The 12,197-nt window shown below is 39.0% G+C and overlaps 1 protein-coding gene across 1 annotated transcript; it reads left to right on the top strand.

Moving 5' to 3' along the window:
* The first annotated feature begins 2,921 nt into the window (after window positions 1-2,921).
* Window positions 2,922-11,753, top strand: LOC140927700 (uncharacterized). The gene is made up of 3 exons (XM_073377379.1): window positions 2,922-3,014; window positions 8,028-8,127; window positions 8,254-11,753. Exons 1-3 carry the CDS (start codon window positions 2,922-2,924, stop codon window positions 11,751-11,753), a joined length of 3,693 nt encoding a protein of 1,230 aa, XP_073233480.1.
* Window positions 11,754-12,197: the final 444 nt, after the last annotated feature.

The following is a 12,197-nucleotide window of genomic DNA, read 5'->3' as shown; positions in this document are numbered from 1 at the left end:
GACAAGATGTTTGAATAGGATCACTGTCAGGCCATCATTATTTTTCTTGTCAATAGTGTATATAACCACCCAATGGTCAGTTACAAAAAACACCGAACAGAACAACCACGATAGTCACTATTTTCTTCGATTAAATCAAGAGTGAATTAAACCTTGTGTGACAGTGATGCTGTGCTGCGGATTTTACAGTTTCTCTTAGGTAAAGGAAAAGGGAGGGTAATGTTTCCGAAAAGAGGAATGACATTAATAACAACTAATTACATCAAATTCGCGCTTGTAAAGGGAACCATGTTTTAGTACTGATTAATTTCGAATTCCCCATGATACTAGCTCGGCCGTCGGAATTCCTCCTTCCCGTTTTAACACCTGCCATGTAGGCTACCATAATATGACCTATTTGCCTCCCGAATGTTTCTTATTGATTTCCCAGGATTCCCAGGCTGTAAACAATAGTTTCTGCAAAATTTGAAGGACAAACAAAGTTTATTATGGGGATTTGAGAATAGAGAATGAGATTGCAGTAAAAAGAAAGATTATTATTTTAGCCTTCGAGAGACTTTTTAGTAGTATTTTATGAAATAATTTTTTCCTGAGGATTTGGTCTAAGTAGGATACGCATTTAATTTTGTAGAACTGGTTTCAAAAGAGAGTATTGCCTTTATGGATAAATAGTTACGAAAAAAGCTTAGGGTTCTTAATTAGAAGGTCTAAATATTGCAGAAAGAGTTATTTCCTTTCCGAAATCAAAGTAAGCAAAATGGTTTCTACTTTCGATATTGTTATTTAATTGTGCGATGCATGTTTTGCAAGTTTGTTGTCTTATCGACACATGCTGGGCTGGCTGCTAATCTCGTCCCCTCCCTCCTCAGATAATCGCCCCCACCCCCCCCCCCCACCCCCCCCGCTTCTCCAGCATTACATGAGCAGTGTCCTTATCTACCCCTGCATGTATCGGATCATGAAGGCACTCTCAGTCAAATTATGGTCATTACTCTCTCGTACAACACAAAAGTTTTTCAAGATATATTTTGGATATGTCTTAGCTTACAAGGTCTTGATAAAAGTGTTGTGCTTGTTGCGTTTTTCTTTGGTTTTGATAATTACAAAGAAACTTGAAAGCAGTCGAACAAGAGGAATGAATTTGCACTCGTTTTGCGTGATAGGTGGGGTGACCATATGCGAGAGTGGACAGGCGGGTTACCCCACCTAAGTGGGTTACCTGGCCTACCTTGGGTCTCCCACCTCCATGTAAACAGGCCCTTAGTGTAATAAATCTAAACATGCGGATTACATTGTAAACCAGTTTTATGTTCGTGTCTTTAGAGACAACCATATTTATTGGCTTTTTGATTCTTCCCTCTAGAACTGAAGAGACATTTTGGTAACATTTTATAAAAGAATTCTCCTCTGACGATCACAGCTAGCTCGGTTATTATTATTAACAGTTTTAGACCTCCTTCAGCGTGGATCATAGTGCCTCGAAAAGATGAAGTTAGTGCAACATTTGCATGTTTTAAGATTTGATCAAGTATAAAAATGCTGAGAAGCTTATTGCAATCGTAATTATATTGTGCCTGTTGAGGATGCGGTTAGTTCCTGGTTTATAAAGTGATCAGAAAAAATTCAGTCGATAGTTTTGGAAACTGAAAAGTAGGCTAGGTCATTCTAGGGATTGTTTGTAACTGATCGAGTAAATTAAAATTGGCATAGTTAAAAAAAACGTAATTACACTGATAACAAAGTTTATTTCTTAGAGAAAATTAGGTCTGGTTAAACCAGGACACTGTACTCAATGTATATTTTCATGCAACCTGAGCATTAAACTTCCGTAGGGGAATGTGATAGTAAGGTTGCTTTAGTACACAGAAAGTACTAAGGAACAGTTATGTATCATTTGATGAAAGCAAAAATCTGGTAAGTCAAGTCAAGTCGTATTTTATTATGCAATGGCTGACCTTGACTGATATAGGCAAGTATAAATTTTACAGTGTCATTATAAATATGTTTGTAAAAAGGTTTTGTATGATTTTTTAACGAAGAGTGGCTTTGTAAAAATTATTCATTATAAGGTAGAATATAATTATAATATTAGAACCTACTAAGAAAGAATTCCAGTTCCATAATAATTTTTGAAGGCTGAAATTTGTCTTAAGCAATTTATCGCACCATTTCTATCCGTTTTTAAGGAAAAATATAGAAAGAATAGTTTTTCACCGACCTTTTCTGAGTTGATTATTGACCGCAAATAATAAATAAATTAAAAGAGATATCTCTAGCATATTTGTTTGCAACACCTAGGCCCAGCTACTAGGCGCTGTAGCTTTGAGAAATTATGGAAGCTCTGGAGTGATTAAAATGTAAGAGTATTGTAGAACTACTAGACTAGTATTATAAGGGTAATGATTATCATTATATATTTCTTATACGCAGTGGATGAGGCAAGCATTTCGTAACAGAATTAAGTGATGAGAGGGAACTGTTCGACGTTCCCTCCTCTCTCAGATCACATTTAAGAGATGGTAAAATGTTGACCTAAAGTGTTAAAGCAATGACAGTGACGAAACGACTGAGCACAAATTAGGGCCTACTTAGGTAGAAAAACAGCAAACATCAAAGAGGAAAAGATTCAGTGTTTTTTTCGAAGAGCTTCTCATAAATGAGTCCTATTCAATTGTCCAGATAAAAGCGACACTCCAGTTACAGAATCCGGCTATGAACAAAATCCCTGACACGAAGCACCTAACCATGTGTACCATAACATCAGCTTGTGGAACATACAGTTACCATTGGCAAATTGTTAACAAAGGCTCAAATCCCCAAGATTATATTCTCAGTTATATCTTTGGTTTACTTAACAGTTCTTTCTTCTTGACAAGAAGAACGACAACCATAAGACGTATCTTTAGCATCCAGTCGTTACAATGGAAGAATGCATCAAAACAGTTTTATTGAAAGCATTCAAGGATCACTGGTTTAACAAGGAGTACAATCTCAACACAGAGAAAGCAGATCCGGTAGAGCTGTTTCAGTGATATTACCACCATAAAGCGGTCATTTGAGTTTGAAGGACAGCCTTTATGAACGTGTTGACGGTGTTGCCATGGATTCACTTCTGAGACTCCAGTATGATCTCTCATGCATTCATGTGTACAGTCGCAAGACTACGTATTTAGTCATATGTACAATTTACGAAGCGCCAGCGAGCTGCATCAATAAAATAATAACTACTCTCGGCGCTTGCCTTCCAAATACAACGTAGCAAAAGTTTGTCTGGTACGATCGTTCATTCGTGTGTCTTTGTCTTACAGCCAGAATGCTGTGACGCAGGAGCTCCTGTGTGACGTCATAGTGTCCTCGGCTGTGTAGCGAGCGAACTCCATCAATAAAATAATAATTATACTGTCGGCGTTTGCCTTCCAATTACAACGTACCAAAAATATGTCAGGTTCGATTATTAGTGTATTTTACATGTGTGACGTAGGAGCTCCTGTGTCACGTCATAGGGTGCGATCCTTTGGAATGATCCGGATCAGAATCGATCATGGTAGATCAAATGAACCGATGAATCCACTCTGGACAAGGATTTATCGGTTCATTTGATCTACCATGATCTGAGTGATCTCGGGTCACTGATCCTTGATCTGGTGCATTAAAATTTAAGAAAACGTTATCAAATAAAGTGAGTCAAAGTACCGTGGTATATTTTTACTGGTTTTGCGTGTTGTTTGAACTCAACTGAAGGCGGTTGAATATAATAATCGAAAAATTTATCCTACACAAATTATAAGATAGCCTGACAATGTAGGTAGAATCCCCTTAAGTCTAAAATAAGGTTTTTAGCTAATATTCCACATTCTCAGAGTCCATCAATATACGCCATTCCCTATTTCGTTTGCAAGGATTCTGGGTGAAACCTAGTCCTTTGCTCAGCTCAGTCTTTACCAAGTAGGGAGATCAGAGGGGTGGAACGGCGGTCAGGTGTTGTTCGTGTTGTTTGTGGTTTGTTAGTACATTTCCTTTGCAAGTCTGTTCAGTGCGAGTGAAACATCATAAAAAGGTTAGTTCACCAAACGTTTAGTTTGCTTTATTTTGGGATACAGTCCTTAATTTTGTTCCAAGAAAACAGATATTAATATGAAAGAGGTACGTGTTCAAGAACTTCCGCTTTTAAAATACTATCAGATTATTTTCTGGTTTTATTGCAATTCCTTCGGTTAAAAAAAAATACAAAATTATGTCATCGCATAGTTTACATGTAATCTCTATCTACAAATTTTAACCTTCGTGCTGCGTAAAGGTGTGTATTTCAAACAAGGTCTCCCCTCCATTAATTTTATTCCGCCATTAACTGCTCTTGTATAAGTGCATTGTTCATCAACACTTTCTAAAGTGTTACAACTATTACAATTTTGCCCCGGCTCAATGTTTTAAAGTGGAGAATAAGTTCATCTTAACCAAGCGTTCATCAGTAAAGGGTTGTGAAATATTAGTGACGACTCTGTTTTGGACAGACAATAGATGTAGGGTCTAATTTACATATACAGGCAACATTAGTTTGGCATGGATGGTGGGTCCTTGTAAAATGAAGAGTCTAATATACTTGACGATAATAGTTTGTTTCAAAAAGGAGGTTTTACGGTTCGGCGCATGTGTAAGCCATGACATTATTTCATTTGTTTTAAACCTTGGAAGCAAGTTACTAGATTTCATTTCTGATAAATACTCAATTCGTAGCTGATAACCGATCAATACACACATCACTAAAGAAGACAAATTCGTGCTGCCATTAACCACATTTCATGTTTCATTCCTGTCGCGTTCTGAAATGAACCCAACAAATTAGCTTGCTCCCAATGTATGGGTCTTCATAGCTCAAGCAGTAGAGCACACTAATACTACGGTTCAACACAATACACAATACGCAATACTAGGCGAAAGTTACCTGGCATCGACGAATACTTTTTGGAAACGTCATTGCTACATTACATAATACGTAACACCTGGCAAACGCTACTTGGAGTTAAGAAATAAAACCTGCTGCCCCTTTTTATAGAAGTACCCAAATTGGAATTTGTTTAAAAATAAAATTTTATGTTAGATGGATGTCATTACCACTGCCTGCAACAGTTTTTGTTTTGAAAATATATTTAAACACCTGATAAAAACTACTTTGGTCATGCTTTAATTAAGAAGGCCCCGATTTTTTTTCTTGACGCATTACGACTCGTTTTCAAAGTGTTGCTGCATGCTTAAGTTTCAAATGAGTTAAACTTAAAACGAAACCAGCTTTGATACTTTTGGTATCAAATACATCGCTGTCTGTTTTCCCCCTTTTTTGCAATTGCTTCACCAAGTACAACTGTTCATGCTGAAAACTGTATCTTAAATTTGTGAATATGTTGTGGTTCAAAATTATCCTTGCTGTAATTTTTAATTTAAATTTTTCGGCACTCTTTAACAGACACAACCATACTCAAATGATGGAAAGTCACCGCAGGAACGAAAAAGAAATAGTTCAAAGCTGTGCTAGACTGAATTGCTTGGAATATTTCATGTTGGTTTCAAACTGATAATAACACTTTATAATTTATTTAACGAGGGTAACATCAATTACTGATGACTCAGTAGTATACATAATGGCCCTCCCTAAGCTAAAAGAATAATTATTAATAAAAGAATTAATAAGTATAGTTATTATTCATTCAAAATATTTCCCCGATTCTGATTGGCTAAAAGCACACGCATAATTCACAATAACCAGTTTCTGATGACCAAATTTGGAAGTATTTTGTGTTTAACCAGGAAATGACGTCAAAAATGCAGCGTTCGTGCAGGTTAAGGCACCGTTAACCGAGAAGACCTGGGGACGAGGTTGAGTTGTTTTGGTTGTCGAAACAAAAAATGGCGGACATTTCACTCATTTCAAGAGTAAGAACTAGGCGAAAAAATAGCTAAAAACATGGCAAGAACAGCAAGAAGACAACTCGAAGGGCGACATCTACTATTTGGAGAATATTTGCGGAGCTGGACAAACCTAAACGTGCTTAAAAAAAAGGTTAAAGGTTAAAGGCATGTTTATAGTGGAAAGTGCACTTAGCTTGTCCAGCTAATTTACAGGCACTCCATTCAAATATTTAGAAACAAATAATTCAAATACAACATAACAGAATTAAAAACCCCAACTGGCAAAAGGCGACCAGTTGGCTATTTACAAGCGTGGCCGAGAATTTGAACTCGGGACGACCGAGCACAAATCCAGCAAGTGGCCAGAGCGGGACTCGAACCCGGGACCGCCGGATTGCGAGTCTGACACGCTGACCACTCGGCCACGCTGCCTATCGAAGATGAACTTAAAGGAACAGTATCCCGTTACTGCGCATGCACCAAACCTTGATTTTTGGACAGGATGTCGCGAAATCAAAAGATGCGAGGAGAGTTAGAGAACCTTGAAAAATCCGTTTGCATCGCGCTTGGCCGGGTTCAATACGACAATTAAACTTCTCAGGATTACAGATCAGTGATATATTATTCCGGTTAAGTTTCGATTTGGGCAAAATCTGGATTTTATGGCGTTACTTTTATTGCCGTTGGCCAGAGGACCAAAAGATTGGAAGCACTTTCATGCCGATTGAAGGCTTATTTCTTCTGCTAGCTTCCATACAAGCTGAGATAATTGTGAAAGGAATACGCAGAAATGAAACAGTAACAATAAAGACTGTAAGAAAGAAACCATTGAGACATTGATGTGACTGAGGAGATCTTGTGGAGGGGAGCTTCGCGGAGCAGAATGTCTTGCAACGACACGTTAGAAAACTTTTAAATGAATCTCCCTACGGCCGACAAAATCAAACAAACATGCGCTACATGTTTAGAAAAACTAGTGCCCTGAAATCATAATATAATTTTTGACTAAGCTTTGTGATGATTCATAGCGTTGAGATTGCATTTTTTTAATGTCTTTCAATGTTTGAGGCTAGAACGCGAGCAAATAGAGTACTAAAGTGTGACGTCATAAAAATGAAATTTCTGAAATTATGGGATTTGTCAGGATATTCTGAAAGAACAATGTCCAAGAGGCCTACTTGCCAAAAATGAGCATTTGGGGGCAAATTGTCTCTGAGATCGTAGCCCAGTTATGCTTACAAAACTCCATAGAAACCCTTTTAAATTTCTCTCGGGTCGACCCAAAAAAAAATTAGAAGGGTTTGTATGGAGTTTTCTAAGTATAACTGGGCTACGATCTCAGAGACAATTTGCCCCCAAATGCTCATTTTTGGCAAGTAGGCCTCTTGGACATTGTTCTTTCAGAATATCCTGACAAATCCCATAATTTCAGAAATTTCATTTTTATGACGTCATCACTTTAGTACTCTATTAGGCAGATATTACTGGACTTGGCACAATTAACCTCTGACACGAGTTTCAAATTTGAAAATATGTTTTTAAAGCCAGCGAAACGAGATTTTCGGGTCGCAAGGCGGCCCAGCTAGCGATAAAATCGCGATGAGTCTTCGAACCGCGAGCCAAATATTTATATAAGACGAAAGACTTCTTCGAAAGTCTAAAATATTACTTGAGAATATAAACAACAAATCGCCGTCGGCGGTGCGGTCCGGAAGGAAATCTTGTCGAGTCAATAAGACAGTTCTATTGTCTTTTGAAGAAAAAACAGATGACGCTCGCGCGTGCGCATAATCGGGACACTGTCCCTTTAACATCGATGGATCGATGGAGGTAAGCATGTTTTAGCCATGTTTTTAAACTAGGAATTATTTTGAATGAATAATAAAACAATTATTGAATTCGGCTTTTGTATCATATGAAGAATTAGGGTGTTATCCGCCTCGGCTTCGACGGATAAAGCCCTCCTCGATCTCCATAATTCTTCATAAGATACTCAGCCTCTTTCATTAGTTGTTAATTAATTTTAAAATGTTCAGTAACAGAGTCTTTCAATGTTGGAGGTCCCTTAAAAAGCGCTTCTGTGAAAGCGTATCTCTAAGAGATTGTTCAGTTTTGTTCTACAGACGATTGGGACTGGAATGGAATGTTCTGAGACCTGGAATGGAATGTTGTGGGTCTTTGACGGGGTTCAGAACTGGCTGGATCACAGACGCTCTCAAAACCGTGTGATGGTGATCAATGGAAATACAGGGATGGGAAAATCTGATCAAACTAGATCGGTTCCTCCACATGTTCGTTGAAATAGGCTTCTTTAAAGCTAATATTGAATTTTTTTCTTTTTACGTGAAGGGACATTCAGTCGACCTTTTCATGGCTACTGCAGCACCATCACCCCTGGCCAGTTCTGTGGAGAAGACAAATGGAAACAAACAGTTCTCAGAAAGATTTTTGATGGGCATCATCCTCCTGCAACCTTGATTACTGGTTTAAATGCTAATTATTCCATTCTAAACAATCTCTTACGTCGTCGAGTCCTTAATGGCCATCAGTGGGAAAAACTTTTCCCACCTGGTGGAGTCGCACCAGATTCCAAAACCTTTGACATCACTCTTCTGTTTCTTCTTCTGACCAACATTTGTGGACTAACCCCTCCCCATTCAGGATGGCACTCTAAACCACCCCCAAGTGAAACGTCTCATGAGGCTAACCTTGCACGGGTTAAGTTTTATCGCAATACCTTGTATGGTCATGTGACAACCATTGGTGTGGATACACCAACTTTCTCTGCTCTGTTGACTGAAATTAGTGGTGTTCTTGTGAGTCTTGGCCTTGATCAGGCTGAAGTAGATAGGCTGAAGGCAGAGAAAGGTGGAGAGCAAGATTATATTGACGTGTTGATTGACTGGGCTGATAGTGAAGAGGATATTAAGTCACAGTTGAAGAACATACATCAGTCTCAAAGCCAAACGCATCAAGCAGTCAAAGATATACAACAGGTACAAGTGAAAACTCAGAAGACAGTGGAAGACATACATCAGACCCAGGCCAAGACACAAAAGAGAGTAGAAGACATGTATCAGATACATACCCAAACTCACCAAAGCGTCAAAGAAGTGAATCAGAGTGTGGGAGAAGTTGCAACAGGTCTTGAGGAAATAAAGGAAGCAGTTTATAGTTTAAAAGAAGGAAACGACAAAGATAGCGTAGATGAGGTACTTCGAAATCTCACCAAATCTGAATTCAGAGGAGACGTTGAGTATTATGTGCAGAGATTTCAAGAAGGCACCCGTGAGTGGGTTTTTGACGGGGTTCAGAACTGGCTGGATGACAGACGCTCTCAAAACCGCGTGATGGTGATCAGTGGAAATGCGGGGATGGGAAAATCTGTCATCTCAGCTGTGATTTCAAAGAGAATGCAGGAGGCTGGCAGGCTGTCAGGAAGTCACTTTTGTCAGTATAACAATGTACGCTACTGTAAGCCTCAGTTGATGATTCAGTCGCTTGCCTGTCACTTGTCCCATACCCTGCCAGAGTACAAGCGAGCTCTTGTGGGACAGCTATCAAGAAATCTGGGCACAGATCTCAACAGCATGGGTGTGGAGGAGTTGTTTGCGTTGATTTTCAAGGAACCTCTTTGTGCTGTAGGTGACCCAGGAAAAAACATGCTCATGGTGATAGATGGTTTGGATGAAAGCGAATACAAAGGAAGAAATGAGCTTCTTGATGTGATTGCAAATCAGTTTTGCAAGCTTCCTAATTGGATACGTTTTCTTCTCACGACGCGTCCAGTCTTAAATATTACAGAGAAATTGAAGCATTTGAAGCCATTAGAACTGAAGTATAATGATGGAAAGAATATTAAAGACGTCAAAGTTTTCTTTCAAAAAAAGCTGGAACACGTGGTCAAGCTAGAAAATTTAGACGACTATGTAAAAAGACTAGTTTTGAAGTCTGAAGGACTGATGCTATATGCCCATTTCCTCGTGTTGTTCATAACTGAAAATCCATCAATTTTCCACGAGGGAGACCTTGATGACAGTTTACCATTAGGAATTTCCTCATTTTATCATTCCTATTTCAAACGTTTGGAATGTGAACTTTGTGAGGATTTACACATGAACGAAGAACATTTCCTGAACCTGCTAGCTGCTGTTGCCGCTTCAAGGGAGCCTCTGCCAGGTGGTTTTGTTTCTAAAATGTTAGTACCAGGTACCGATCAACCACTTGTAAGGCGTAAAGTAATGAGATCCTTGAGCAGTGTGTCTGCACTTCTTCCCATCCTGGATGATTGTCTTCATGTCATTCACAAGTCAGTTAAAGACTGGTTAACAGACGTTTCATGTTACGGGGAGCATGAATTCATCGTGGATGAAAATGAGGGACACCGTATACTAGCAGCCTTGTGTTCTGACGAGCTTGAAAATCTGAAACGGAAAGGTGTACACAACATGCAATTTAACGCCACTGAGAGTTACGCGCTGTGTCATGGTGCATATCACATGCTACACAAAGGCGTCAAGACAGAGCAACATAACCTGGACGAACTGACAAAGGCTTGCATTTTAGATTTAGAAATCGTGTATGCTAAGACCTGCGTTAACAGCACAATAGCGGCTGAAGATCTTGTGTGGCTTAAAAAGCAGGGAATTTTTACGTTGTTATCAAAAGATAACCAAAGTTTTCTGGAAACCATGTTGTTTCTGTTGAGAAAGAACCTTCGTTTACTTACAGATACCCCTCGCATGTTTCTTCAAATCATACTTAACCAAGGAGGAAAAGTGTTCAGTGTTGACGCGTCGAATCTTCTGCAAAAAAAGTGTCCTGAAATACCATATATGGAGGTTGTTCACAAGGAGATGCAACAAGCAGGTGTTGTAGCCCGATTTAAATGTTCATCTACCGTGATCTGTTTGGACGTCTCTCCACAGCTGGATTATATGGTGTGTGAATGTACCAACGGAATGATCCAGCTATGGTCGCTCCATACTGGGAGGCTTGTGTGGACACGTCCGGTCGTAGTAGAAAAAAACTTTAGGGCGGTCGGGTCCCTTGGATACACTAGAAACTGGCCTTCTTTTGATGGCTTTTCATTATTTCGTTCTGTTGTTTTCCACCCTACTAGGGATTTTGTTTTACCTGGGATTGTAAGTCAGGCCTATAGTACTATGAACGGAGACTTGAAACCCCTTTTTCCCGGAAGTAACTGTAAATTCTCAGTTTGCTCTATTTCCGGGGACAAAACCAAGATTTTAACTAATTGTTTTGAGAGTTCTAAATGCCTTGTCTTGTGGAGTTTAGAAAATGGCTCAGAGGTTGATCGAATCTTTGCAGATGAAGACATTTTGTCTTTTGCATGGTCTGGCGATGCAAGGCTTCTTGCAATTTCACATTCTCGGGGAGTGATTAGTTTGTATGATGTGATGGGTAATTTCAGAAAACTAACACAAATGGCTACCCCAGAAGTATACGGCATGGTAAAGTTTTCAGCTGATCATCGATTCATTTTATGTTGGGGTGCAATAGTCGTAATTCAACCCCGCTTTTTTTGCCTGAAGGTTGTAAGGGAAACAAAAAACACATTTTCTTTAACTGATGTGTCTTATGATTACGAGAATTTTGAATCTTTTAATGATTGTGGGTTTTTATTTGGCGATCTTATTGCCAAGGAAAGGTATCCATTTCTGATGGCATTTGGTCTTGACAAGCAACGACTGTTACGATGCAAACTGGATGAAATAGAAATGGTGGATACCAAATACGTAAACAGAATTGATCAAGATGTATCTCCTAGTGCTACCGAGATAGCACTCAGTATGGATGGTCATATTAAAAACATGCACCCTCGATAGTGTCTGCTAGGGATGAATACAGGATTAATACAGGTCGGTTTCACACTAAACGTAGGAAGAAATTTGGGTCTAATACAGGGTGTCCGCTTAATGTACTTGAGCCTAGTACAGGTTACATTTTTTTCCAGAATAACCAACAAGCCAATGAAGTAGGAGGAGAACAGCAATCAGAAAATGTGCAAGAGGTAATTAAGAATAGAAACTAGCAATTGCTGAATATGGATGAGAACGATATGAAGAATAACACAGATCGAGAAGGATCGAAACAGGCAAGATCTTATCCAATCGGGATTGACCACTTTGTGCGTGCAGGAACTAAATGAATTCCTTTAACCATATTACAGGCCTACAGTCTCTATGTAATCTGTTCAAATTTTGGTTCAAATTTTTAAAGAATGAAGGGCGATGTACAAAATTACTTACACTTTGTGTGTTGCGTAAACT

Source organism: Porites lutea, chromosome 1 (assembly GCF_958299795.1).
Source record: "Porites lutea chromosome 1, jaPorLute2.1, whole genome shotgun sequence".
Lineage (NCBI taxonomy): Eukaryota > Metazoa > Cnidaria > Anthozoa > Scleractinia > Poritidae > Porites > Porites lutea.
The sequence above is the reverse complement of the archived record's forward strand: the minus strand, read 5'-3'. Positions and strand labels throughout refer to the sequence as shown.